The following is a 26,837-nucleotide window of genomic DNA, read 5'->3' as shown; positions in this document are numbered from 1 at the left end:
TCTTGCTATACACTATGTCATAGAATAATGACATACCATACCCTATCTTCAATCCTCCACCGATAAGCACGAAACTGGCGATCTGGGCTCTATAAGTTCTTAGGAACGCAATGAAGCAAAAGGTACAATGATTGGACGTCTGCACAAGAACATATGATGGCCGCATTTTCAATGCAGTCCTCCCTTCTGAGCACATGTCATATCTTCACCAAAATATCGTCGTTTTACCTGCTGCTTTGTGCAATACGCTCTGAATGATCTCTATGTATGATTCTAGGTGTACATATGACGATAAACATATATACCATACCACTATGGAATATGTCATCTTGAAATGACATATGACATCATACTTGTACCCTTCCAGCTATCCACCTGCGATTTCAGATGAAAGACACGCTCACATAATACTATCTGATGCATATATTAGCCAGACGATTGATCTATTCTATAAGTTCCTATGTTGCACGCATTTTGGGGGTATAAGAGCTCAATGCAGGCTCACCCAGCTGAGTGAGGGTATTGCATTATATACCATTATGTGCGCATTGGGAATGCAGGTGGATAAAAAAAGGAATGGAGGGAAACGGATGAGAGGGGAGAGCGGGGCGGCGGGACAGCGAGCTCGCTGTCGGGGACGACGAGCACGGGGGGCGGGGCGGGGAGGCGCCAGCGGAGACGCGGCGGTGCGGAGCGTCCGGAGATATCGGGGCCATCAAGGCAAGCGGCGCGGCGGCGCGGGGGAAGGCGCTGACTGCCGCGGCTATCAGAGATAGGCGCTGGGATGTGCCACGGCCTAATTGGCAGGTGCACAATCAGTACCATTAAGATAAGCGCCATCCATGCAGCTGGGGAGCGTTTTGTGCAAGTGCGAAAAACAAGCCCTCTGTGAGTACAAGTGTTCATAACTACCTTTGAATGAGGCTATACAACTTCAAGTTTGAGCGCTATAAACAGCCTGATGGTGCAGTTGGTGGAGCGGCAAGTACATCCCGGATACCCGTGTTCGAAACAGATTAAATGCAGTTTGAGTTTTGCCGGGCGCTTCGCGCGTGGCGGCCTGCGGCCTATCTCGTCACGTGGTGGTTTCTTTGCGCGCAGGTATATGGCACATGCCAATTGATCTGACACCTAATAGGTGTCATTATATACTCTAGCGTACTGAGGTCCCTCCACTCTTGGGTCCTTCTTGGTGCCGGCTGGTTCCTCGTCGCCTTCGTGGTGGCCATCGGTCCGACAGCGATCGAAAACCCCAGTCGCGGGCCATATTTCGGTCCCACCGGCTTCTGGTGCGCGTCTACGGTTGTCTCACAGCTTCACCATACAGTGCTGACATCTTACGACCAGGTGCTGGATCACGGATGAGTACCCGAAGGAGCAGTTCTTCCTCGAGTATTTCTTCGAGTTTGTCTCCGCCTTCCTGTCCTTCTTCATGTACACCGCTGTCCTCCTCCGCGTACGCGGGAACCTGATCCGGGACAACAAGGGGAAATGGCACCTCCGCTTCGTCGCCCGCGGCGAGCGCTGGCGGCTTGCGATCCGGCGCGACTCAGTCGACGAGGCGATGATGAATGTCGCCGCTCGGATGATCTGGTACCCGGTACGTCCCCTCCCCCCTGTTCTCCCACACCGTGTCTCATGCATGTTCCCACCGGCAGGTAGCCTACACCATCCTCCTCACGCCCGTCACCGCGCGCGCTTCTGGGCGTTTGGCGGGCACGAGGTGCCCTTCCGCGCGACGATCTTCGCCGACTTCGTCTTCAACCTCCAGGGCGTCGCCAACGTCCTCCTTCTCCTCATCACCCGCCGTTTCGTCCCTCATAGCGTGGACACGCTCCCGATCTTCGCACCCCGGAAGCACGTGAGCATGAGCTCACCCGAGGCGTTCGGCATCACGCCCTATGTGCTCCCCCTGCCCCCACGCGATGGGGACGAGGAGAAAACCGCGGACGCGGATCGCCCACGGAGAAGGACATCGGCGCAGACTGCGGGGTGTGGCGGCACTCGGCCGATTCCTGACCTCGGTCGACTCCACGACGCCGATGGTGCTGCACATCCGATGAAGCGGCTTCGGGTCCTGTGGACCGTTTTGCGAAACAACGCCGCGCGCGCGCGCGCGCCTTCTTGATGTATTTCTTCAGCTTTGCTGCGCTAGCCGCGTCCGACTCGGGCAATACCCCCTTACTTCAGCTACTGTATGACTAGTTCTTCTTCTCCGGATGTGTATCGAGTAGAGCGGGATCCGCTGTGGGTATACCAATTTGCTGTCATATACCTCTACGAGTGTGACGGACGGTTGAACCCGGCTGATGGGAGGCTTTTGAGTGCGCCATTTCCGGCGCTCTCCGAGGCGGCGCGTTCCGGGCCGGTTCGAGTCTGTCACGCAAGTGCCGCGGCTTCAAGCGTTGGTACTCTCCGCCGTCCAAGTCGACTGCCTGCTGGTCCGCTTTCCTCCTGCTGCACCGAGGACACACGTTACATGTCGGTATTTCATCTGCACCAATTCGACTGCCGACAGGCTGCGAAGCGGTGACAAAGCACGACCGTAACGACTCCGGTGTGGGACTCAGTGGGGCATTGACCGAGTCCTCGCATGAGCAGCCATGCAGCCCACGACCTCTTCACAACACCTCGCGCTCTCTCCATTCCCTTGCACGCAGGAACGATATGTGGCCGTTTGGCTCGAGACGTTCAACCCTGCGAAGGGATCTGATTGGTAAGGTTGCGATTGTCACCGGGGGAAAGTGAGTCGTGAAATCTCTTCCGAATGTCTTTCCTGCACTCACGCACTGAAAACGGACAGCACCGGGATTGGCTGCGCGTCCGTCAAGCATCTCGTTGGCCGCGGGCAAAGGTGTATATGGGGCACGCAGGAGGCGCGCGCGAAGGCCGCCATCGAGCGACTGTACACGGAGCTGGGCTCGATGGCGGCCAGCGTCGAGTGGTTCCACCTCGACTTGAGCGCGGTCAAGGGTGTGAAGGAAGCCGCCGGGAAGTTTATGGCGAAGGAGAGTAGGTTGGACATTCTCAGTGCGTTCTTTCTTTTGCTCCGAATCTCGCGCACTTTTCTGAGTGGCATCTGTGTCTGCAGTCAACAATGCTGGAGTGTGAGTGCGCGGTTTTCCTACGACGGCACGTGTCAGCTGATCCCGTCGTTGGGTTATAGCCTTCAGAAAGATGCGGCCATGGCCCCGGAAGGTATGTCGCTATATTTTGCTCATACATTAGTGCTGACGTGCCGACGCAGGAATTCTGGACACAATGTTTTGCAAGTACGCCTGAGTATCCCAGTCCGCGTATGGTACACACTAACGCCAATGATCCCTGATTCTCAGCTACTTTGGAACGTACATCTTCACCCAGATCCTGCTGCCCATCCTGACCAAGACTGCACGAGGACCGAATGCCGACGTGCGCATCGTCATGGTGAGCATCTAAATGAGAGTGCAGATGCCCGGTAATGACGAGCAAGCGCAGATGGGCTCCGACTCTTTCGGAGTGCTCAAAGACCGCGAGGTTCACTTCCGCACCATAGACGACTACAACGAGACGTTCGAAGACATGAAGGACCCCGCCAAGCCCGATACAGTGCGTCCCTTCTCTTCTTTCCCGCACCCCCACCGACCGACGCCGCACGCAGGAAAGACGAAGCTCGCGAACACGCTCTACACTATCGCGCTCCAGAAGCACCGTCACGGTGCTCACCGCCGACCCAGGCTGGTTGTGGAGCGAGGGCGCGTCGAGCCTGCCGGCGTTCCAGAGCGCGTCATGCTGCCCCTGGTCTGGATCCTGCGCGGTCCGTTCTCGCGACGCCGGAGGAGGGTGCGCACACGTCCGTCTTCGCCGCGGCGAGGCCGAGGTGCGCGCGCGCCGCGACGCGTTCAAGGGCGGGCTCATCGTGCCGGATAAGACGCGGGGCGGGAAGCTCGGGAGGCCGGCGCGCCGCAGGGGGAGAGCGAGGCGCTCGCGGACGAGCTGTGGGCGAGCACGGAGGAGATCGTGAAGGGCTGGGGACTTTGATTTTGGGCGTAATAATTGTATGTGGGACTGGTCTCGTCTCCTGGAGCTGGTCGGGTGAGCATGTGGCCACAGCGCTCGGACTTGACATCGTGGGGTCGATGACGCTGGTTATCGCCGGTACCACAGGGTTGTTGATGTCCGGTAGAGATTAAGGTGCGCCGAACACTTTATATTCGTCGTCAAACGGGCTTATGAAATCGGGGTGTCTTCCGTTTGATTGACCCTAGACGGGCACAAGCGGGAAGCCTGAGTCCATATCGACCAGAGAGCGCCAAGAAGCGCATCAAGCCTATCATATCATCTCTGTTCTGTCCATCTTAGCAGGCCGCATCATAATCATCAGATACGTGGTTTGAGAATTCGTCTTTTATAGTACTGCTCACCGCAGGGGGACGGTGCAGATTGGGAGCGGTTTGAAATAAAAGAGCCGTAGATCTCGACCATGATAGATGGTGTGTCCACAGATCTAAGCTGATCCATTCATAAATGGGTCAGCAAGCCGTCTCTCCTCCCGATCCCCCTTCCACTCATTCGTACGCTACAGCCGATCCATAACGACACCTTCTCTTGAGTCTTCATGCCAATCATCACGCTGAACGCCACAGCATGCCCGAGTCCCACCATCTGCGTGGACGACTTAGCTTCCAGTATTATCTACAGTGGCTCGTGGGCGAACTACAATAGCCCTGGGACTTATCTGAACGCCAAAAAACGCACCTCTCATCTGGGTGACTCTTTGAGTTATAAATTTATTGGTACGGCTCTCCCTATATATTTTTCGCCTTCCCAGTTTGCTAAACTCGTTCGTCTAGGCACGAAGATATCCGCCTATGTCGCATTATTCTTCGGCACGAATATCCCGAACGTCGCCACGTTCACCATCGACGGCATGTTCGCCTTCAACCTCTCTCGAGCCACCCCTCCAGCCGACGCCCAAGGGCACGTCATACCAATTCTCAGCTACACGTCCCCAAATCTCGCGCCGGGAGAACACACTATCGGGATCATCAATCACGGCCTGGTGCTTGACGTCGACGGGTTCGTGGTCACTCCCTCGGACCCTCAGGACTCGTCGATATCGACGAGGGAAAGTACGACGACAAGTGCGACCGACATTCAAATGATCGTCCCCCCCGCCGATCCGACGACGACTCACAGTGGGCCGCTGTCAAGCTCAGCGAGCATCACCGCTCCCGTCTCTTCGACAACCTCGACTTCCCAGTCGAGCCCTTCAATTTCGTCGCCCTCTAGTCCAAACGTGTTGGGGGAATCTTCTACCGCGGGGATTCTCGGGAGTCCTTCTGGCGGGAGCAACCAGCTGGCAGGATCCTCATCGTGCGTACCTCTCAGCGTCTGAAGACTCTCACCCATTGACCCGCTTCCCACAGCGCCGTCGCCGCCGTCGCTGCGGCCACTTCGAACACCTCCGATTCCAATCCGGTCCCTGCAATTGCTGGGGCTGCAGCCGGCGGAGCTGCCTTCGCCGTCGCGGCCATCGCCGTGATACTCTATTGCCTCCGCCGGCGACGCGCGCCCCGCCCCCGATCCGCCTCGTTCGCGGGACCCAAGGACAAGGAAGACAGATCGGGTGAGTTCCCTCCAGCTCTTATACTCCTGCCTCTGCTTCCACGCGCACACCACCCCTTGCTGACCACTGCGTCGAGCGCGTTTAGGACGTTTGCTCCCACCGTCCGCACCGCCGACGCCTTTCCTGGACCAGTTCCCACAGCTACCGGTGTCCGAGTCACTCACAAGCAACGACTCGTGTCCCCCTTACAGCCCCGGTTCGCCCACAGGGCGCGCGCCATCCGGCTCCTACGGCACTGGCGAGTCGCCGCACGAGAGCGACCCGCGCACGCAGCTCCCTGTCTCCCTGAGCGATATCCGAGCGCCGGAGGTGGACGGGCCGCAAAACGGGTGGTCTGGCCCGCTCAACGCACGATGCGAGGCGTGCCAGAGTCCGACCGTGGGCGGGTCCACGGTGTCGCCACCACAACGTGCATGTCCGGCCGCGAGCGAGGAGAAGACACGGCCTAGTTCGTCAGATCAACTTGTGGTGGGGAGAGCGCGAGTGGTTGTGCAGGAGGACGACGGTGGCGTGAGGTTGGCCGGGGGTCGCCTGGACGAACCGATGGGAGACCAGTCAGCCGCGTTCTTCGAGGTCGAAGCGATGGGACTTGGGTCGTTGGAGAATATGGGGGTGCTGCCGCCACCGTATGCCCGGCATTGATTTGCGGGAAGAGCGCGCTAGTGCTGCGATACCTGCGCTCTGACCGAAGCCGTGGTTGGTTGTGTGACGAGTCTGATTCCGAGGTTCGTGGACGCAAGAGGTAACACACATTCTTGAGATCCTACTCACTGTCTGTTGCCAAATCTGACATACTTACCATACTTCAGTTAGTACAGTATCACCAGTTCTTCGTCTCCGGATGTGCATCGAGTAGGGCAGAATCCGCTGTGGATATATCACTTTGTTGTCATAATAGGTTCACGACTTGAGGTCCACTTGTCCGGCATGCTTGGGTACAGACCGCGGCGGCACTGTGAGAGATGGGTGGCAGGACGCCGCGCATTGGAACTGCCATGCCTGCCCGTGGGCCGTCGTCTACCACACGTACGCAAAGACATCAAAGTTCGGGTCGTTCCGCCACTCGTACTCCACCACGTTCGCGATCTCCCGCGCCAGCCCCTCGTCCCACACGTGCGCCACCCACCCCAGCGCCATGTCGATCCCCGCGCTCACCCCGCCCGACGTCCACACCTTCCCGTCCACGACCCAGCGCGGCTTCTTCTCCCACCGGATCCCGTGCGCGTACGTCGTCGAGATGTGCTCGTAGAACGCCTTGTTGGTCGTCGCGCGCCGGCCCTCGAGGATGCCCGCGCGCGCGAGGAGCGCCGAGCCCCCGCACACGCTGACCACGTACTTGAGCTGCGGGTGCACCGCCCGGAGGTACGCGACCGCGGGCTCGGTCGCACGCGACAAGATGCCGAGGCCCCCGGGGACGAGGAGAACCTCGACGTCGTCGGGGGGTGCGGCGAGCGTGTGCGTGGGGACGATGGTCGTGGGTGCGGTGTGCCGCTTGAAGGTGTCGATCCCGGCCGGTGGGTTGATGGTGAGATCGTCGGGGTCGAGCGTGCTGACGGGGTCGAGCGCGGGGGACGTCGAGGAGGAGATCCAATAGAGGGACATGGGCTTCCGCGAGGAGAGGGTTTGGATGATCTCTGCGGGGCCGAAGACGTCGAGAGGTTCGAAGCCGGGGAAGATAAGAATACCGAACTTGGTCGGAGCTGTGCGCGGGGTGTGGATACGGGGTGAGCAACGGTGACGAACGGAGGATGGAGACGCACCCGAAGTAGTGACCATGGCCATAGTAGGTGCGGTGGTGCTGTTCGCAGTTTCTGTGGACGAGAGAGGTTGATGTTCTCTTCGCTGCGTCTGGGGCATCTTATATGTATATTGCGAGGATCATCGGTAGGACGCCGACGAACGATGGACTGGCATCCCACGGCGAACTGTCCACGACACCGCTCGGCTTGTAGCTTGGTACGCCGTGTGCGTATATGGCGCCGAGATGCCTTGTACTTGCATGATGAATCAGCACAGTCCAGCACACGAATGGGGAACAACGCACCTCGGCGTCCTCACAGGGTGTCTCCCTCAGGTGCTAATGCCGGACAATTTACGCAACCACGGGCTTAGTGAGCAGGCCGCTAGAAGAACCGGTGCCACGGGGACGCATACAACAGCGGCCACAGATAGCCGTGTGTACGATGCCGCAAGCTCGTTTCCCGGTCGAGTCACCGCATAGAATGGTTGATAGTACCATTCTAATTCACGGCATACCCAGGTGCTGCATACGTCGACATCGACAACATGACGGGAGTTTTATTGGGCCGTCCAAGACGGAAGCCTTACTTCGATTGTGTCAGTGAGAGGAAAGGTTGTAACATTCAACAAAGAATTCACTCACGCAGTACCGTCAAAAACCTGCGCTGATGTAAGGTATTTCGTTGTCCCGTAACACGGGTCCTCCCCAGTCCGTCAACCTACAGGTCCTCGACCTTATGACCGTCCGTTTTTATCTGCCTATTAGTACCCCCACTGCGTTTGATGATGAATGCCTCGTGGAGGGACATCCTATCGAGCCTATCCGCACGAGCCTGGCGTGACCGGAATGCATCCCGGCCGCACCAAGCGCATTCGGCTCCGCTCCAACTGGCCATGCCTGGTGCGAGACGTGATCCCGGTAGGGGACGCGCTGATGGCGACGGTGAGTCTCGTGCTCTTCGGTCGCAATCGCAGTGTTCACGTACCAACTGGCCGTTCTTTACGGCGCGGGCGCATGTTGCGATATCGATCCCAGGACGGTCCATCTGATCCGTCGGAAGGTCTTCTCTTCTTTACCCACCGTCGATGCCTGTGAACCACGTGAGTACTTTGTTCTCCATACCATAACGCTGTTCTCACTGCTCGCCTTCGGCTACTCCGCGAAGGTTTGACTTTCTTTCGGCAACGCTGTCGGCTTCCCCAGCATCAGCTCCCGTCGTACGTCGAAAACACCCCCCGACGTGGCGCAGTGTGGCCGCATGCCGAGGTTCGCGGCGGCGCTACAGTGTTTGGCGCGCTTTGATAAAGAAGCGAAGACGAACGCTTGAAGTAAGCGTACGATCCGCTGGACGGGCTTGCCTCAAGAATATCGAGGTTTACGATGCTTTCAGTTTGCATCCGGCTGGATGAGCTTCCACTTTGACTGGGGAGGAAGTCAGCACGGTTTTCCGGTGGGTGGGAGAGAAACAGTAGCGCACTTGTTTCGAGGCTCCTTCGTCAGTGTCTTTGGATCTCTCGGTGGAGCTGTTGAGTCTGTGGAAGTCTTCGTCACCAGGGTCTTTCATGGGGTGAGATGAGTCGGAGTCCGCCTGTGCTTCACAGTGAGCGCGCTCACTCGAGCACTAACCGAGACGTCCTGCACAGAGGTGCCGTTCGCGACCACACTAGAAACGTCCATGACGCACCTTCCGGTGCTGCATGTACAGAGCATGTGTGTACACAATCGATGAGACAATTTCCAAAAGTTGCAGTACCGAAGTGCTTACCGTCCGGTACCGTACGGGTACACTGCGTGCATGCTTCTGAGCGATGTCGCTCGCGGTGGTGACAATCGAGGCGCTCGGATTAAGGATGTCTGTGAACGTCGTGGTGACGGGAGACGTGACCACAGAGGTGCTGTCGACCGCCTGTTGTTTGGCGAGAACGCTGGATGAGATGTCAGAGACATCCGAACAAGAAGATAATACAACGTACGCAATGGGCCGAAAGGTTGCTGTCGACCTGGGCATTTGGCGGCAGGATCTATAGTTCGTCAGGAGCGTAAACCTGCGGGAAGACAAGACAAATGCATATCAGGCGACTCGAGTGTGTCACCTCACAAAGAGTCCCGAGGAGAAAGCAAAGGGTGAAGATAGGATACGCAACAGACCTCTCCGTCCGTCTAGGACCACGGGGCATTCTTAGTACAACTCACGGCTGCCTCAGCAGAGATGGAATTTCGAGCGCGCGCAGTTGGAAATGGAAGAGGATAGTAGGATTTCTTGTGGGACTCGAGCATTAAAACACAAGCACACGTACACGGAAGTCCAAAGTGGATGGAGATGGTACCAATGAGAAGATAACACGTACACAGGGACATCAATGAGCCTCTCCACCGTCAACCTGGTGCCAGCCCTCCACCGGGCTCCTCCCTGCGCACCAGAGATGCGGGTTTCTGAGGTGCCGAGCAAACGCATCCTTCCTCGAGAACGTCTTCCCGCACCCACCCACCATCTCCTCCCCGCGCTCCCTCGCCGCCCACACCTCCTCCAACGGCACCGGCGTCCGCGTGTGCTTCGGATCGTTCGCACGCAGCAGGGGGACACCGCGACACGTCCAAAGTGTTTCCGGTTGCCCGTGGGTGGCGACGTGCCGCTTGTAGTCCGGGGAGCGACGGGAGTGTTGGATGAATGGGCAGTGCGGGCATTTCCATGGGTTCTTCGACGTCTCTCCGGACTCTGAGGAGGCGGAAGACCGTGTGGCTGGGCGGTTGCGGCGCCGGATGAGGGCAGTGGACGGAGTGGCGGGGGATGCAGGTTCCTCGCGGTAGGCACGAGGTGGCGGGACGACGTGGGTAGCCGTGGGCGACGGCGACGATCCTGAAGATGACGATGAGCAGTCGTGGCCCGTCGAACCTCGGCTGCTTGCGGGGGATGATGCGAAGGAGGAACCACCGCCGTATGTAGAGCCGGGAGATGCAACGTTGGAGAACGGGTCGTAAAGCGTACTATACGAGTCTGACCAGTCGCCCACCGCCAAATCGCCCGAGTAGCTCGGATACGAAAGGGCTTCAGAGTAGACGCTCTTCCTACATGCGTCGTCGGCGCCGTGTGCGGGTTGCGGTGGGTCTTGAACGAGGGCCGGGGGGATGTGGAACAGAGGCTGGTCGCTGCCTAGCGCGCGGTCCAACGCCGAGTACGACGATCGGAACCGGTCTTCCACAGGGGTACAAATTGTAGAGGCATATTTGATGTAGGTGGACGACGGGCGACGGGCGATGGGGCAGGGGCGATCGTCTGCGGGGGGAGCGGTGGTGGTCGAGTGCAACGACGGATAAGCCGCGAGACTAACGATCGGTGTCAATCGCTTATATAACACTAACAACCCGACTAGTTACTCACTAGTGGGGCTGCAGATCGACCGCGGATGACTCGTCGATGTCGCGGGAAGGCTGAAAGGCATCACCGTGGACGCTGCACTCGTATTCTGTGCTCAGAATGTCCGGAGAGTGGCAGGGGAGGTTGGTGTATGCGTCAAAGAGGTGCTGGGTGAGATGCATGGCGATTTGGGCGGGAAAAACGCTGGGGATGTCGGATTTTCGCGGGGGAAGCGGTAGGACGAGAGAGAGATGGGTGGGTGGCACATCCTGGCGCACGGCGGAGACTCATGGCGGCGACGGGAAGGGTCTGGAGGACGGGTCGAGAGGGGAGGGGTCGAGAGGTGAATGAGAGCAAGATGATCTGCCCACGGCGGTTGGATCTGAGCCGACGGCGTGAAGGGTGGCGGTGCCTGCGCGTGGTCTCTGCACGTGCGCGCCACGTGCGCGCCACGTGCGCGCCACGCGACCCGCCCCGTCGAGTTTTTTTGCCTTCGCCGCTCTCCGTGCCGCTTCACTACTTCCTTACTGCTAATGCAATGCACAGCTGTTTCTATATCATCATTGCGGACGGTTTAAAAGCCCCATGTTTTGATCGATTGCAACGAATCAACAACGCTAGGTTCCTCACCGACCCCGACAGCATCGGCGACGCGTCACGCCTCCAATTGAACCAGGACTCAGGCCTCAGGGTACGCTTCCTATGAAATTCACTGAGCGTAATTTAGACCTTCCGGCGGTGTGATATTTCAATGAAGCAATGGGTGACGCGGCTTTTGTCCAGCCTCCACTGGGTACTTATGCTCGATTGCCTTTGCTCCCTGCATTGATCATGAGCCAGGTAGACGGGGCCCTGGGGCCCCAATCCCGCGCAACTCTTTTGTGCGTCCATTCTTCTGGGAAAGCTACTCAAATCTTCTACTAACACTTGTTTCTTCGTATCAGATGCATTGCTTACCGGCGTGACTTATAATGCCACTGGCGTTCTCGAACCATACTCTTTTCTCGTCACTAAGTGAGCAAGATTTCAGATTTAAATGTGTAGGTCTCCACGGATGTCGTGATTACCGGCCTGACCGATGCTCTTCTCTCGCAGGGGGGCCTCCAAAACCCGACCTAAGTCGTTTACAGAGGCATCTTGCATGCGCGCGACCGTGGCGACGATCTGCCGGGGTCCGTTGAGCGCCGTTGCGAGTGGCAAGATCCGCTTTACAAAGAAGTCACTCGGGGCGCCGCACGAAGCGCGGCGGACCTTGTAGATACCTTACGTGAGCGTTTGAACATTGACCTCCAACTTGCGCGTCGTCACCATCGCGGTTATTTTCGTACCTGAGCCGTTCCCCCTTTGCTCGCAGGCGCCAGTGGCAACGGCTTCACCGGCGCGGCCATCATCCACCAGAACGGGTAAGCCTCCCCGTGCCCTGTCGCGCTCGTCAGCCATCTACACGCGCGAAAAGGCAGTAACTGCGTACGAAGAGGTCCATCGGGAACCCAGGGTTCCACGGCGAGGCGGACTCGATCCTGGCGATGTGGGCGTCCGAGAGCGCGATCTTGAGTGCGGCGATATTCGCGAGCATATGCTCGACCTTGTGCCCGCCGACAATGAGGAACACGAATGGCGTATTCTGCATCACGTACGCATGTCCGAACTTCATTACTACACACGTCTTACTTCAACTGCGCTCACCAGCTTGGACGGACTTTGCGCAGACCTCGTCAGCAACCTGCTCGAGCACTTTGCACACCGCACCCTCATGCTCGTTCCGCTCCTCCTCGTACGATGTGCGCGTGCGTCGTGCGCGGCTCCAGCCATAAGCGCCACACGTCGGGAAGCTGTGCGAGAACTTGCCAGTCTGCCAGCGGCGTGGTTCTTACGCGCGAATCTTCCGGCCGGCGCCCGCAAGTGCGTTCCATCGAGCGACAGTCATCCCCTTTTCGCGCGCCATCGCGCTCGAAGTCGCGCTCCATTCGCGCTCGAGGGCGCGCGCGCACTGGCCCTGGCCGGTGTGTCCGAGATCCCCGACGGCAATCCACGTGGGCCTGATAGCTCGCTCACAGAGCAGAGAAAGCAAATCGTACGAGGCTCGTCACCTCCTAGATGCTCTTTCTATCCGGGAAACGGTAGAAAAACTGATATAGATACGAGATTGGGAGAAGAAAACACACCGCCGCCTTTTTGAGCATAAATATACGGGATCTACCGTTCAAGCCACGGCACGGATCGCATCCTCCACGTGTTGTACCCATTCCTCAGATGATATGCCGAAATTGGTGGAAGTGGGGTGATGGAGGTCTCGGGGTTCATTCTCTAGCACTGTGACCTGATTATTCGAAGAAAAACGGGTGCATCAGGCGTAAATCACGAAATGAACGCGATAACCGATTACCTGGCGCCGGTGGCTTATCGTGGGCATTGCTTCTTCCCCTCGCGCGTTGGAGGAGGAGCGTATATTGGCCTCATAGAAGCCAGACGTCATGTCTTGGAAGGAAGGGACTCCCGTTGTGATGACGCCGGAGAAGGTGTGTGTTTCTATGATCCCGTGCTCATTTTCCCTGCGAGCCTGCAAGTTAGCGAGCTGCAATAGGAAGCGTGAGATGAGAACCGTCGTAAGACTGAACGAATTTCCAGGTGAGCTTCGTGTGTGTTCTGAATTCCAGATGCAGCTGTGACGAACCTATCTCTTACAGAACCGACGGTGGCAGCGCTCACGTACCCAGGAATACTCGAGGTGCTGTAGTCCTTCGTTGTGCGCGTAGATTGAGCAAGAGCATCTGTTGCGATCAAAGCTTCGGCTTACCACGAAATCAAGCACAGCGGCTGTGATGGTGAGGGCTACTGGCACGCTGTGTTTGCGTTAAAAATTTACTTCTTTCGGAGCGAAAACAGCTCACAAGAAGCACATCAGGCCTGTGACGTAATTAGAATTAATGTCGCAATCTGTCGAGAATTTCGTATAAAAAACTCGCCATTGAAGAGAACTACTCCAGTAATGGAGTCGCATGAAGGCCTGACGGATGTCGCGCATAGACTCGGACCAAGCGTGGCCTTGAGGGTGAAAACCATTGGCAAAAGCTCTCCGACAAGGAAAGCAGCCTTTGAGAGCCATATGGCGAGAGGCGGTATTGCTTGATCGGCGTTGGCAGCCAAGTTGTACTACAGGGGTCCATGATCAGTCATGGTTCGAATATGGTAAATATGGTCGGTTTCCTGTACGCACTATATTCGGAGTGATGACGGAGCACGAAAGAAGGAAGGCTATCAATGCAACGGGGACGTTGCGATCGGAGAGTGCAAAGACTCGCCACCCCGAGAACACTATTTAGAAGCAGTTTAAGTTACAGTTCGCCATCAGGCGGAGCAGGGTGAGACGCACTTGCCCATGCGACGTAAGGTATAATGGCGCTGATCCATGTAGCGTTGAACAGAGCCCAGTCACTAGCAGCGGGGTGAGATTCACAATGCTAATATGACGATCAGTCGTACCTCTAGGTAAAATTGTCAGGCTGAGACATCCACGGAAGCTGATAGCAAAACTGCTCACCTCGGCATTTATGTACGTTATACTTTGTAACACGAAACCGAGTAGGGTTGAATAACGTCCGAAAACGTACAGCATGCTAAGAGGGTGTGGTCGCTTGTTCCAAATCAGGTTCCACTCATAGTCGAAGCACAACATAGTATCATAAACGATTAGAGCTACATGTGGAAAGTGGTAGTTAGTCTTGCAAATCTTTGTAGGCGAGAGGTTCGTACATACCGGTCGCAGCAAGCCCTGACTGTCCATATAGGATGCTATAAACGCATACATTATGGGCATCCACTCTCTTGGCTGATATCCGGGTGCTTACTTTGCATCGACACTTTGGGCAGTGGTCATGCCTGTAACAATGAAAGGGGTTGAGGAGGGAAGGTTAGCCACTGGCCCCTCTCACAAGAGAGCTATGTAGTGCGGGAGAATGATTAGCCACAGCCTCGCCAACTTCGAGGCTCCGCAAGCATCGCCGGAGCATTGGGAAAAGTGTTCTCCGTGTGGTGCGCCGGCGGGACCACCGCGTGAGCACCACGCGGGTGCCACGAGGTTTCGTCCACAACTGAGGATGATAGTCTGTTGGTGTCGAAGGAGTAGAGTTTCCGGCGCGTGCCTGGCCCGAGTACCATGTGCTCAGCACCTGGAACACATTGTCGAGAGGTTCATCTCTGCTAAACGTCAGAACATGGCCTCAACACGCAGTCGCAAGTACCGCGATGTCGAGTGTCCGCGGATCTGCATATGAAAGCAGTATACTCTATCAATCATGCCACTGTGGAGCCTGACCTCGACGTACCAAAACCGTTCGTGATACTTGAATGACCTTCCATGCCGGCGGTCAAATTTCCGGCTGAGGAGCTGAGACCAATCACCGCCGCGGCACTGCCCGGGTCTTCCCAACGCCCGCTCCGGAAATAAGACGCCATGAGAAGTCTCAGCGCCGTTCTGTGGTGGCCATGTGCTCCCACCATCCAACATTGAATCACTGCCTTCAACTGCGTCGTGATCGGCGACTGGCCAGGAGCGTCCGGAACTGTCAACAACCTGATCAAGTGCCAGCGAAGATGGCGCAAAGAGCTTGGGTAGACCGTATGGCGCAGATCGACGGTCAGAGGAACAGGCTTGTCTTTTGTCACGCTCGGTACGAGGGAATGTCAAGGTTGGAGACAAGGAGACAAGGAGATGAGCGCCGGAAGGGCTCAAGCGCTAACAGAAGTCTGGTGTTCGACTCCCGCACGGCACCAGGGCGCCATGGGTCACGACTGGACGTGTGCATTCGTCATATGTCATATGCTGTTGGTTTTCGGCTCATGGATGGAAAGGCTATGCTACAGGTACATATAACGCGCAAGTGTACAATTCGGAGAGAATAAACGCGGCCAGAAGAACGACCTCAGTCGATCTTGACCTTCTGCGGCGCCTGCTCGGGCGTGGTGCGCGGGAAGGTGACGGTCAAGACACCGTCGGTCATCGACGCCTTGATCTCCTCAGGCTGCAAAATCGCGCGTCAGTTCCATCATTCTGGTCTGGGTCGCGCAGGGAGCACATACCTTGATCCCCTGAGGAAGCGGAACCGCGCGCGAGAACTTGCCGAAGCGGCGCTCGCGCACCGCGTAGCCCTTCTCGTCGCGCTCGGCCGAGATTGTGGACTCACCCGAGACGCTGAGCACGTTGTCGCGCACGTCGAGGCTCACGGCCTCCTTCGTGAGACCCGGGAGCTCGAAAGTGGCAGTGACGAGATTGTTCTCCTTGTCCTCATGGAGGTCCATCCTGTAGCGCGTCGTAAGCCTTCGTGTTGGAAAGCGCGAGAGGCGCAGAGGCAACTTACTTCGGACGCATGACTCGGACGGCAGACTCGCCCGGCGGGAAACAGGGCCTGCGCGGGCGTTGAAGGCCTCATCGAAGAGGCGGTCAAAGTCGGTGAGGGAGTAGAAGGGAGTGCTGAAGGTGAGAGACATGGTGATTGAGACGGGAGATTGAGTGGTGAAGAGTTGTCAAGTGGATGTCGATATGTTTAGTGTGGGGCCGGAGTGCCGTGCGGCGGGGGTACTTATACCCACCATTCCGTATGACGCGTACGGGGACTGTTCGCGAAAAGGCGGGTGCGCTCGACGTGGTCGAGAACAAGAAGTGAGGCGCGCGTTCGCGAAATGTCGAGACACAGATGGCGTGGGCGTTGGGTGCCAAATGCGGATGTGAGGCAAACATGCACAAGCATCGGTCACCGCCCAGCCGGCCAGCGCGCGCCTAGCAAAGCTTCCTCTCTGGACCGCAGAACTTCCGCATCCCATGCACGCAGGTTCGAGACGCCGTCGGCGTTTCCAGACATTTCGCTCCATTCAAATGACGACATGACCGAGAACATACGAGGCAGGCTGAACGCACACATACGCGATCACCTGCGTCTCTCATGACCTCAGTTGGCCGTTCGAGACTTTCAACGTCTCGAACTTTCTGCATAGACGAAGCGCATATAAGGGCCCTTCGTGTCTTCGATCCCTCAACAACTCACTTCTCGATACCACAACAACCCCACAACATCTATACTGCTCACGACCTCCCCTCACTATGTCGCTCTTCAACCTCTTCAACGACTCTTTCTTCTCCGACTTTGACCGCAAGTTCGACGAGGCCGTCGCCCGTCGCACCGCGTCACCCCCGGCGATAACCAGCTCGCAGGCCGTGACGACTTCCGTCCTCCGGCCCAGGTAAGCCCCCCTTCCTCCGCGTGTCATATACATAGCTGAGGATGACTACAGGATCGACGTCCACGAGGACAAGGAGAAGAACCTCGTCACCGCGACGTTTGAGCTCCCGGGGATCAACAAGCAGGACGTCAGCATCGACGTCCACGACAGCTTCCTCACTGTCTCGGGCGAGACCAAGACGGAGACGAACCGGGACGAGGGCGGGGTCGTCCTCCGCGAGCGCCGCTACGGCAAGTTCTCGCGCTCGGTGCCCGTTCCGGAGGGCGTCAAGGTGAGTTGCTTGCCGCTTGGCCTGCGTCTCTCGACAGTTGAACTGGTCGCTGACGAGGGTGCGCTACAGCCCGAGGACATCAAGGCGGCGATGGAGAACGGCGTCCTGACCGTCACTATCCGAGCCAGTCCGCCGAAAGGGCTCCCAAGAGAATCACCATCGCCTAAGTCGGCGTCCTCCGCAGTCGTTTCTTCAGTCTCTCTGTAGTTGTAGCACCTTCATTCTGCCGTTGTACTTTGTGCGTTGTACGCTCCATCAAAAGCGAATTGCAGTCGCTATCTAGGTCGTATCAGCCTCGGGTTCGGATACACGCTGGAGTTCGAATATCCGGAAATAAGTGCGTGAGTGCTAGGAACAGCGTTGATGCGCACGCAGAGTAACTTGCCGAAGGGGACAACGACCGAATAAGCGCTGACTCCAAGAGGATGATGACGTCATATCAGACCTGGCTGTTCCTCGAGGTGTAATCCATGCCTCTGAGCAACTTCCCACATCTCACACAGCAAATACATGATGTTCTTCAACTTCTACGGCAAGAAATGCAATCATCCCAGAATGGGGTACATACAGGCAGGAATACAAAGTACTAAATACTACACGCGGCTGGGCGACAGCAACAACGCGAGACGAAGGTCTATAACCAAAACCAAGACCAAAACAGCGTCAATCCACACCCCCTCTCACCCCACCACGTCCCGCGCGACCCGCGCCATGTCGTACAGCTCCTGCTGTCGCGCGAACACGTTTTCCCCGATCGTCCGCGGGCTCGGGTCCGGCGCCGCGGGCGTGTGCGGCACGCTCCCGTACCGCGGCGGCGAGCGCTGCTCGACCGGCGGCGGCGCGACGACGTAGCCGTACGGCGCCGCCTCCGCCTCCGCCTCCCCGAACCCGACCGGCCCGCCCCCGAGGCGCACTCCCCCATCCTCGGAGTACGTCGTGAGCCCGGTCGCGTTCGTCCCGTGCGTCCCGTGCGCCTCAGGCTCGTCGCGCCGTGGTCTCGTTCCCGCTCCCGCTCCTCTAATGGCGGGGAACGTTGGGACGAGTGCGCGGAGTACGCGGACGCGCTCCCGGCTGTTCCGGGGGTGGACGGGGCGGTGGCGAGCACGCCCGAGGAGCGGATCGTCTGGGAGTCGCCGCTCGAGCCCGAGCCGGGGCGTCGGCCTGGGCGAAGGTGGCGCCCGAGGCGAGGACGATGCTGGCGCGGAGCGAGCCGCGGCGGCTCATGGGGCCCGCGTAGAACGACTCGGCGGCAGAGTGGCGCTCTTGCGTGGCCGTCGCCGACCCCGAACTCGATCCTGAGCCTGAGCCCGAGCCCGAGGAAGAGAGGTAGTACGTCGTCCGTCCGGAAGCGAGCGAGTTCGGCGGCGGGCGGGGGTTGGGGTCGAACGCGGACTTGATGGTGCGCGCCAACCATCCTCCAGTTGTTGCAGCGCCCGAGCCCGAGCCTGGGCCGAAGACGGTCGTCATAGACGGTGACGCAGGCGGGGGGACCGTGCGCAGGCGCGGCTCTGGGGGCGCGGGTACCATGAGGGGCGCTCCTGGTAGGCTGTCAGAGCTGGACACGGACATGGCGTCGAATGCGCGCGTGAGGCGGCTATTCGGGAACTCGGACATGTCTGCGCGAGGAGTCGATCAGCATCAGCAAGTAGTTAAAACGCAATGAAGACGGACGAACCCTGTGCGCGGCGGCGGCGTAGGGCCTTGCGACGCCGGAGGTTCCAGAGGAACAGCAACACGAGAATAAGCAGGACGACGAACGCACCCGCGAGCCCTAGTCCAGTGATCGCGCCCGGGCTGAGCGACGTCTTTGGGGCGCTGGTTGATGCGGCAGCCGTAGAATCGGGGTGGGGGATGAGCTTGGTCCAGTGGTGGACGGGATCGCGGTGCCCGGGAAAGTGATGGTGGTAGCAGGTATGGAGGAACCCTGACGAGCAACAGAAGGAGATGATGAAGCAGAACCAGATGACACGGAGGACGGCGATGTCGATAGCTGTATCGATGTCGAGGATCGTTGTGTCGATGTCGAGGACGATAGTGATGGCGCCGATGAAGAAGCGGAAGATGATGTGAATGTGTTAGGAATGGCTTCCTGACGCGAAATGGAGCTGGTGGAAGAGGCAGTAGCCGAAGGCGATGTCGTCGTGCTAACTTCCGAGTTTGAGGGTGTCGTCACTGTTGTGCTCGACGAGGAATCTTGGACGACTGAGGTTGTTGAAGACGAGGTTGTAGTAGAGATAGTTGAGGTGAACTGCGCGTTAGTCCCTGGTTTGATACTCCCGGAGACGCCACCGGGGATGCAGCTTGTGTCCGCGCTGTCTTGGATGACGAACGCGTCCGAGGACGCGTTGAGTCCCGTCCCGTCAGTAACAGTGAGCACGACTTGCGCCCCTGCGGGTACATTCGCCCTCCAGTTGAAGGTGGTGGAGGTGATTGGCGAGATTGACTCTGATAAGTCTGCATTGGTAGCGAAGTGGAGGGTGTAATCGGCCTGGCCACCAGACCACACGAGAGTGGTAAGTTGGCACTGGACTGCATCGCTTGGTGTCTCGACTGACAGGGCGGTGGTGTCGCAGTTGATACCGGGGGCCATAGCTAGGAGGAAGAGCAACGCCGTAGTCGAGGGCCGCGCATATATGGACTTAATCGGCGACAGAGAGCTGCTACGGTACTCGGAAGTCAGGCACGCACTCAATCGCATGCCGAAATACACGGCGCTCACCTGGGTAACGCCATATGCAACGCTTCCTGCGAATGTATCCCAGGCAATCCGCTTGTTCGCCCCCTCCAAAAGAGCGCAAGAAAATCCCGGACAGCGACTCGCGCGTGCCGGTGAGTAGAAGCTGATGGGAACATGGAATAGAAAAGAGAGTGGGGTGAAGGAAGGTGGTCGGTCGCAGAAGGAAAGGCGGAAGGAAGAGACGGCTGCGCCGACGGAGGTGGAGGGCGGAGGCAAGAGGGTCAGCGGGGGCCGCGGAGGGTCGCCTTCATGGGAGCCGCGGGCGACGAGTGCAGGGAAGGGGGCGACGACGGGCTTCTGGGAACGATGATATCACGCCTCCCGGGGCAAAAGCGGACTCGTACCCGTTCCGTCATCCATCCGTCAAGATTGCGTTCGCGCTCTGCCCGTGTCTCGGCCTCAACTCCAGCCCCTTTCGACCATGCATGCCGTTCACTTGCTGATTCCCCTCGCACTTGCGACAACTCCAGCAGCTCCAACTCCGCACGCCCATTCGAGAGCGTGGACAGCGTCGCTACGGCGTCCAGCGGATGATGGACCGTAATAGAGACGGCGGGGCGGAAGCAAGGGGGACTCGGGACGTAACGCGCCCGTTCGTTTCGGGGTGTACCGCCGAACAAGGGGCGCCAGGCAGGCTCTAATCTGGGCGAATGACAATCAGGAAGCCGCTCAGGAAGTTCTGGAGGAAGATGCAGCTCTCACCGCCTTGACAACCGAACCCATGCTTGACGCTCTCGTGAGAGGTCGCCCAATCCATCTCCGCCCGCAGACGCAAGAGGGAGACTCAGATGAAAGACGAGCGTGGTTCGGCTGGGCGCTGCGCACGGCACATATCGCGACGACGGAGGTACATGATGGTCAGAGAGGAGACCTCGACCCAGTCCTCGGGCGCGCGCCCAGGACTCGTGGCTGAGATTGTTGTTCATTGTTTGTCTGGTTACCCTCGATGAGCGTCAGAAGATCTGCTGCATTGCCGCCCCGACCCGGGGTTCTTCCTTGTCGCCGTACCGTCACAACAAGCGTAATAGAATGAATTGAGGCACAGATTCAGGCCTTGAACTGCCTCGGGTAGGTGGCAAGACGCCGTTCTCCATCTACGCCTTGATGTTCTCCTGCAGCGCACCTCGTCAGCGACCGGCTCAACGGTTGAGACACACCAAGTACTGCCATAGTAACAAAATTTGCTCGGGGAGGACGACCCCGCCCTCATCCCGGTCGGACGAGAACTTGGTCTCGCACGAGGCGGTGAGGAAGCCGTCGCGCACGTCGATGCTGACATCCTACTTTTGATACCCGGGAGCTCGCCGCGACGAGGTTCTTCTCCCTGTCCTCGTAAACGTCGATCCTGGAGTCGTCGTTGGCAGCTATATGTGAATAGTGGCGCTCAGAGGGAAGCGTTGAATTTACCTCCACCTGCACCATGACGATTTCACTTCGCTGACATGGGAAGCACTGTGTTCTTCGAGTCGACAACACTTCCTCGGCGATGATCCTGCATGCATCGCTGTAATCATGGTGCACGGCGCGAGTCGCAATTTGCCTGATTCAGACCCCACTCCGCTTATTACGGATACGGAACGACCAGAGAGAGAGAGAGAGAGGGCAGTTCAACCACCTCCACTACCGGAGGTGATCCCGGAACGCCACTTAGATAAGCACAGCAGCACGCCGACTACCGCACTGTCCTGTAGACGCCCCGTCGTCCGACGAGTGGTCGCACGAGCACACATCTAATATAGTATGTACAAGAGCTACGAAACCAGACACCGCATTCCGCCCTCAAGTTTGGTGGTCTGGCTGTCAATCATTGTGTCCTCCGCGAGCGGCATTCCCAACAAACAAGTTCTACACTGCGAGGTCGGAGTGTGTGAAGGATATCCAATGGGGATGGCAGCGCGAGCCCGCAATTTCCATATTTCAGCAGATAGCACCAGCGCACCATCGCACCTGCGTCGTCTGTAAGCCCCTGTCACCCTACGGAAATGCACCCCCGCACTCTGCTCCACAGTCGCGCCCGGGAACTCGGGCCAATGTCCCGCACCCGTCCACGACAGCGACCCCATCCATCTCCCACGAGACACACTCCACGCGCGCGTACCCGTGCGGGTAGAGCGTCCCCACCGCGATCCCGAACGTTTCCGCGCGGTCGCTGACCCTCGGTTCGGGTTTGGGCCCGGTGTGCCTGCAGCGGAAGACCCAGCACCCGATGAACCCGAGCCAGTCCGGGACGAGGCGGCACGCGCGGGCGACGCGCGGGAGCACCGGCGACGAGACGAGGGTCCGGCTCGTCGTGCGCCACTGGAAGCGGACCTGCGTCGCGAGGCGGAGCGCGCGTAGAGCGCGTGCCGAGGGGGAGCGTCCCGTTGGGCGCGACGGCGGCGAAGTCGGCGAGGTCGGGCGCGCAGCGCGGGTCGGTGCTGGACGGGGCGCAGAGGTGGAGCGAGCCGGGGCCGGGGCCCGAGTAGACTCCTTCGAGGGGGACGAGGTGGTCGTAGGGTGGTGCGTCGTCGGGTTCTGAGGACATCGGTGCGACGGCTGAAGCGTTCGAGGGAAGAGACGCGCGACGCGGACCTCGGGGAGCCGGTCAATGAGGGGAGGGGCTCCCAGAGGAGTTAAGCAGTAGGACGTCTCCGATGATGCGTTGCACAACGAGGTGGCGCGCGTCATGGTCGTCGTCGGTGTTCACGAAGGCAACGACACCGCTCGGCAGGAAAGCGGTGTGTGCGAGCGCGCCAAACACGGTCCCGCCGTGGTTAATCATCTGGCTAGCAGACCTTGTGAGATATCTGCATAGGCTTTGAAGATGCGGAGCTTACATCGTGGCCGTGATAAGCATTCCTCTCCCAGCCCGTTCCGTACCCTATGATGGAGTCGTACTGGTTCGGGGTTCCGGCGACAATGCTGTGGGCAGTCGTGACTTCTCTGAGCACAGCTGCTCGAACGATTCTCTGCTTCGTCCAGGGTCTGTGTATGCGCGTTAGAGCCATCCGACGTTCGATAGCAGGCATCTCACCCCTGCGTGCACCTTCTCCCCGTCTTCCGGCATGTCCCCCTACGCAGCGAGCTCGGTGTCGACGACCCCATCCGCCAACCGCACGAAGCTGACAGACAACCCCATTATGTGGTGCGGCACTCGCGCGAGTCGAACTAGGATATGCCCGCACGAACGAGCAGGACATGCGGGAGAGGAGGAGAGAGCGAAGCGAAAGAGGGCGATGCAGATAGGCGTACTCACCGGACTAGAACGGGGTCGCCGCAACTCACGGCGACCCAGATATCGTCATCTCCGGGGGAGGACGTCTAGGCAGACGTCCTCCGCAGGCCGTAGGTGTTGATGGGGCGGGAGGCCGGGTGGGTGAAGCAGGCGTTGGGGCCGCTGGAGGCGGTGATAGTGACCAAGAAGGTAGGGGAAGGAGAGGACGGGGGGTTGATGTCGAGGGAAGGAGTGGGAGGGGTCCGATAGCAAACGATGGACGACTATGTAGTCGCTCGGTGGTGGTGAGGAGGAGGAGGAGAGGATGAGAGGCACACTCACAGCCACGTGCTTGCCGAGACGGCGCGTATCACGAAATACCGATCCGGACCGGGGTATCACTGTTTGATCTGCAGGCGCGCATGCCGTGACGTGTGTACTCGATTGTCTCGGCACGACCGTCTGATCGCTCTCGCCGCCGACAGGACGCGCACCCCGCGCCGTTGGCCAAGAGCTCCTCTCCCGGCGCCAATTCAAGTCCGAACGGCGATCCCCACCAGCTGAACCAGCCTCTCCCCGAAGACCTGATCTGCGGGAGCTGTCCCGTACCGAACGTCCGCTGACATGTCCTCCCCGGCGCTACCCACTCAAATTCCGGTCGGGCAAAATCACGCTCGCAGGACCACACCCATCGAGCTCTCAGTTCTGCCGGGTACCGAGACAAGATACGAGGTGGTATATAAGCAAACGCCCAGCGTGCACTCACCGCAGCCACCGACACACCTCTCGAGTCCTCCAACCTTTCATCGACCTCATCCAGCATGCCTACTTCCTATGCTATCGTCGGCGCGTCTCGCGGTATCGGTCTGGAGTTCGTCCGCCAGCTGGTGAGTTCCCAACGCCACTCAGGATCGAATTGGTGCTTACCAGAACCGCAGTCCGCGCGCCCGAACACCACGGTGTACGCCGTCGTGCGTAATCCGACGTCTTCGACGTTCTTGAACGAGGCCGTCAAGGGTCTGAAGAACGTGCACATCATCACAGGCGACGTCGAGGTCCCGGAGTCGATGAGGGTGCGTCTTTTCGCGGAGCTTTCCATCATATGCCCGTCGAGCTCACGCGCGACGCCAGGGCGCCGCCGAAGCGGTCGGCAAGCTGTCCGGGGGCAAGCTCGACTGCATCATCCACAACGCGGCGAAGATGGACCTGGCGTCGATGATGAAAGGCTTCGACAGCTATGGCAGCCTAGAAGAGATGGACGAAGCGATGATCGACATGGTGAGCCTCGCACGACGCCCGCGCCTCGCGGAGACCGACTCACCTCCCCCTCCCCCACAGTTCCGGATCAACTCGCTCGGCCCGATCCACACCATCGCGACCTTCCTCCCCCTCCTCCGCGCGGGCTCGGCGAAGAAGATCGTCGTCATCGGCTCCGAGGGCGGCACGACCGACTTCATCAAGTTCCTGCGCGTCGACGACATGGCCTCGTACGGGATGACCAAGGCCGCGCAGCACATCGCGACGACCAAGTACGCGATGAAGCTCGCCCCCGAGGGCTTCACCGTCGTCAGCGTCTCCCCCGGCCTCGTCGACACCACCTCGACGATGCCGGAGTCGGAAAAGAACCTGCCGGAGCCCCCCGAGGTCGCGCGCCTGATGGCGAACGCGAAGGCGAAGGGCCTCCCGGCCGGCGCTCAGCTGCCGCAGAGCGCGGTGTCCAAGATGCTCAGGGCGGTCGACAGGCTCAGCCCGTCGCAGAACGGCGAGTTCTTGTCGCCGACGATGAACCCTCTGAAGGTGCTGCCGCAGATCATGATGAACCGCGCGGCGATGCTCGTGGGCCGCAAGTGAAGAGGATGTTTCGCGTCCCGTCCGCATTTCCACTTACGTGCATACATCATGACTCGCGTCCCTCTCTCCTGCATGGCTACCGTAGTACGGCGCGCCCGCGCGCCGCTCCCCATTCGCTCCGCTTCATCATAGATTTTTTACTTACCGCGCATTGCAAGTACGCCTACAACCGTCGCGCGCAGTCTCATTGGTCCCGGGCTCGTCGGTCTGCGCAGTATCGTACATATATTACTGAAAATATACCCTATTAATTCCTGCTAGCTGCGATGTTAACGATCGAAAGATGCATGAGAACAACGGGGTGTCGGTTGTCGTTTAATCGGTGTTTAAACACGGTTTACACGAGTTGAGTCACCCGCGCAGCGGCCCGGCACCAAGTCTGAGCCCGTTCAGACGAGCGCGAAGAGCCGGCGCCTCTCCCCATAAGCTGCCAGCCCGTCGCGAGAGCGGCCAGTCCTCCAAGTGCGCTGCCGTGCGCCCTCCAGCGGGAGGCCCACGCGCACCTCGACACGCCCACGGCGCGTCTGACATCACGAAACTTGCGCTCGGACGATCCCGCAGGATCACGGGGACGGACGCAGATCAGAGTATGTCCTAACGGCGCCGGGCATGATCATGCAGACGGCCATAGAGCGAGAGATGATCATATATTCAACAGAGAGACGTTTTCAGATCTAATGCTGTCTAAAAGACAGGCAATGATCGCGCAGACAGGCTTATGGTCGACCATGGTCTGACAGAAGGGGTGTAATGGTCAGCCGGCCCGGCCCCAGTCGGCCGACCAAGCAAGACCTAACATGGGCTGAGCCATGACGGTGCGCGACCTTTCTGAGATCTACAGTCGACCGTACACCGACCGCAGAAGCAAACGAAGGGGATAATGCCGGCGATGAGCTCGTCTACTTCATTGTACGAGACAACTTGTTTCTCGTCGCTGTGCAGCTTGTGCGCAGTGGCCATGCCGGCCGTGTATGCGAACTTCCCCCACACACTCTTCCGCTGCCCGAGTCGCCATCGCCGGCAAAAACTTCTGGGAAATTTTATATAGCACTGGAAGCATCGAGAACGTTCTGGATGAGGCCATGGAGTGTGCGCGGGTCTTTGGCACAACACACGTCTAAGTCACGTGACCGTGACCCTTTCAAAAACCCGGCCGAGCGAACTTCCCCAATCTCTTCCTCTCCTCTTCGCCATCTCCCGTTGCGCGATCACCTTCACCGCTTGGTGTGTAGCCCAGCCCATACCTTCAAGACTTGCCACGCTGATTCTCATTAGCTTACTACTTATGGGGTCCTCCCTGTGACGCCTGAATGCTTCCACTGCCATGACCCGACGCCCGCCAATGCTGAACAGAACACTTGGGAACCTTTGGTACGTGACAATGCATCATTTTATGCGCATATATCCACTCCTTCGACCGCAGGGCACGAGGTCTGAGCCCAAACGCAAGTCAGACTCGCCCATTATCGACTTGCTATGACCTGGTTGCTGCTGATGCTCCGTGAGTATCTGCCTCCTATTGTATGCGCACTTAATTGACACGTCGGATAACCGCGCATTCATTCCTCCTGGACTGAGGCGAATTACGACAGGACCCCGGCGCAAGCTCACGGTATTTACAGCACTTTCTTGCCCTTTTTCTCATCTAACGTCCATACGACAATGCGCCGGCCCACGGAGAAAGTACGGCATTTAAGTTGTAAGTAGCGAGTCCCAATCATCTGCTGAAAGCTTGATCTATGACCACCACTACGCAGCATATGATCTCGCCATTAACGCACCCACCACAGGTGGGTGGACGGCGCGACGAACCCGATCTTGGACGAGGGGTCTGGTTGACTCCG

General features: G+C 58.7%; 10 protein-coding genes across 10 annotated transcripts; 3 read left to right on the top strand and 7 right to left on the bottom strand.

The window, feature by feature from the left end:
* Nucleotides 1-842: 842 nt before the first annotated feature.
* BXZ73DRAFT_78673 (uncharacterized protein) lies at nucleotides 843-4,020 on the top strand (the record flags this gene model as incomplete). Its single annotated transcript, XM_048022915.1, has 15 exons — nucleotides 843-888; nucleotides 924-1,101; nucleotides 1,158-1,289; nucleotides 1,348-1,604; nucleotides 1,659-1,992; nucleotides 2,142-2,195; nucleotides 2,661-2,744; nucleotides 2,804-3,030; nucleotides 3,092-3,107; nucleotides 3,167-3,198; nucleotides 3,248-3,272; nucleotides 3,336-3,426; nucleotides 3,451-3,588; nucleotides 3,646-3,796; nucleotides 3,926-4,020. 15 exons carry the CDS (start codon nucleotides 843-845, stop codon nucleotides 4,018-4,020), a joined length of 1,860 nt encoding a protein of 619 aa, XP_047876333.1.
* An 838-nt stretch (nucleotides 4,021-4,858) lies between these two features.
* BXZ73DRAFT_78672 (uncharacterized protein) lies at nucleotides 4,859-5,516 on the bottom strand (the record flags this gene model as incomplete). The annotated part of the gene is made up of 3 exons (XM_048022914.1): nucleotides 4,859-5,015; nucleotides 5,177-5,349; nucleotides 5,388-5,516. 3 exons carry the CDS (start codon nucleotides 5,514-5,516, stop codon nucleotides 4,859-4,861), a joined length of 459 nt encoding a protein of 152 aa, XP_047876332.1.
* Nucleotides 5,517-6,625: 1,109 nt separating this feature from the next.
* BXZ73DRAFT_49342 (class I glutamine amidotransferase-like protein) lies at nucleotides 6,626-7,384 on the bottom strand (the record flags this gene model as incomplete). The annotated part of the gene is made up of 1 exon (XM_048020232.1): nucleotides 6,626-7,384. One exon carries the CDS (start codon nucleotides 7,382-7,384, stop codon nucleotides 6,626-6,628), a length of 759 nt encoding a protein of 252 aa, XP_047876331.1.
* A 2,322-nt stretch (nucleotides 7,385-9,706) lies between these two features.
* BXZ73DRAFT_49215 (uncharacterized protein) lies at nucleotides 9,707-10,102 on the bottom strand (the record flags this gene model as incomplete). The annotated part of the gene is made up of 1 exon (XM_048020206.1): nucleotides 9,707-10,102. A coding segment is annotated over one exon (396 nt), but the record flags the coding sequence as incomplete, so codon positions are not given.
* A 2,070-nt stretch (nucleotides 10,103-12,172) lies between these two features.
* Nucleotides 12,173-12,496, bottom strand: BXZ73DRAFT_22075 (uncharacterized protein; the record flags this gene model as incomplete). The annotated part of the gene is made up of 2 exons (XM_048017637.1): nucleotides 12,173-12,360; nucleotides 12,391-12,496. Coding segments are annotated over 2 exons (294 nt in total), but the record flags the coding sequence as incomplete, so codon positions are not given.
* A 3,130-nt stretch (nucleotides 12,497-15,626) lies between these two features.
* BXZ73DRAFT_90885 (small heat shock protein) lies at nucleotides 15,627-16,191 on the bottom strand (the record flags this gene model as incomplete). The annotated part of the gene is made up of 3 exons (XM_048025794.1): nucleotides 15,627-15,725; nucleotides 15,784-16,003; nucleotides 16,058-16,191. The coding sequence occupies 3 exons, from the start codon at nucleotides 16,189-16,191 to the stop codon at nucleotides 15,627-15,629; spliced, it is 453 nt and encodes a 150-aa protein (XP_047876328.1).
* A 610-nt stretch (nucleotides 16,192-16,801) lies between these two features.
* On the top strand, nucleotides 16,802-17,419 carry BXZ73DRAFT_78668 (HSP20-like chaperone; the record flags this gene model as incomplete). The annotated part of the gene is made up of 3 exons (XM_048022913.1): nucleotides 16,802-16,941; nucleotides 16,993-17,212; nucleotides 17,282-17,419. 3 exons carry the CDS (start codon nucleotides 16,802-16,804, stop codon nucleotides 17,417-17,419), a joined length of 498 nt encoding a protein of 165 aa, XP_047876327.1.
* A 2,089-nt stretch (nucleotides 17,420-19,508) lies between these two features.
* BXZ73DRAFT_49348 (uncharacterized protein) lies at nucleotides 19,509-19,910 on the bottom strand (the record flags this gene model as incomplete). Its single annotated transcript, XM_048020234.1, has 1 exon — nucleotides 19,509-19,910. A coding segment is annotated over one exon (402 nt), but the record flags the coding sequence as incomplete, so codon positions are not given.
* A 2,013-nt stretch (nucleotides 19,911-21,923) lies between these two features.
* BXZ73DRAFT_78666 (uncharacterized protein) lies at nucleotides 21,924-22,616 on the bottom strand (the record flags this gene model as incomplete). Its single annotated transcript, XM_048022912.1, has 1 exon — nucleotides 21,924-22,616. The coding sequence occupies one exon, from the start codon at nucleotides 22,614-22,616 to the stop codon at nucleotides 21,924-21,926; it is 693 nt and encodes a 230-aa protein (XP_047876325.1).
* Nucleotides 22,617-23,963: 1,347 nt separating this feature from the next.
* Nucleotides 23,964-24,993, top strand: BXZ73DRAFT_49324 (NAD-P-binding protein; the record flags this gene model as incomplete). Its single annotated transcript, XM_048020226.1, has 4 exons — nucleotides 23,964-24,029; nucleotides 24,081-24,215; nucleotides 24,274-24,420; nucleotides 24,481-24,993. 4 exons carry the CDS (start codon nucleotides 23,964-23,966, stop codon nucleotides 24,991-24,993), a joined length of 861 nt encoding a protein of 286 aa, XP_047876324.1.
* Nucleotides 24,994-26,837: the final 1,844 nt, after the last annotated feature.

The sequence above is a fragment of the Epithele typhae genome (assembly GCF_022376455.1).
Source record: "Epithele typhae strain CBS 203.58 chromosome Unknown BXZ73scaffold_35, whole genome shotgun sequence".
NCBI classification, from domain to species: Eukaryota; Fungi; Basidiomycota; class Agaricomycetes; order Polyporales; family Epitheliaceae; genus Epithele; species Epithele typhae.
The sequence above is the reverse complement of the archived record's forward strand: the minus strand, read 5'-3'. Positions and strand labels throughout refer to the sequence as shown.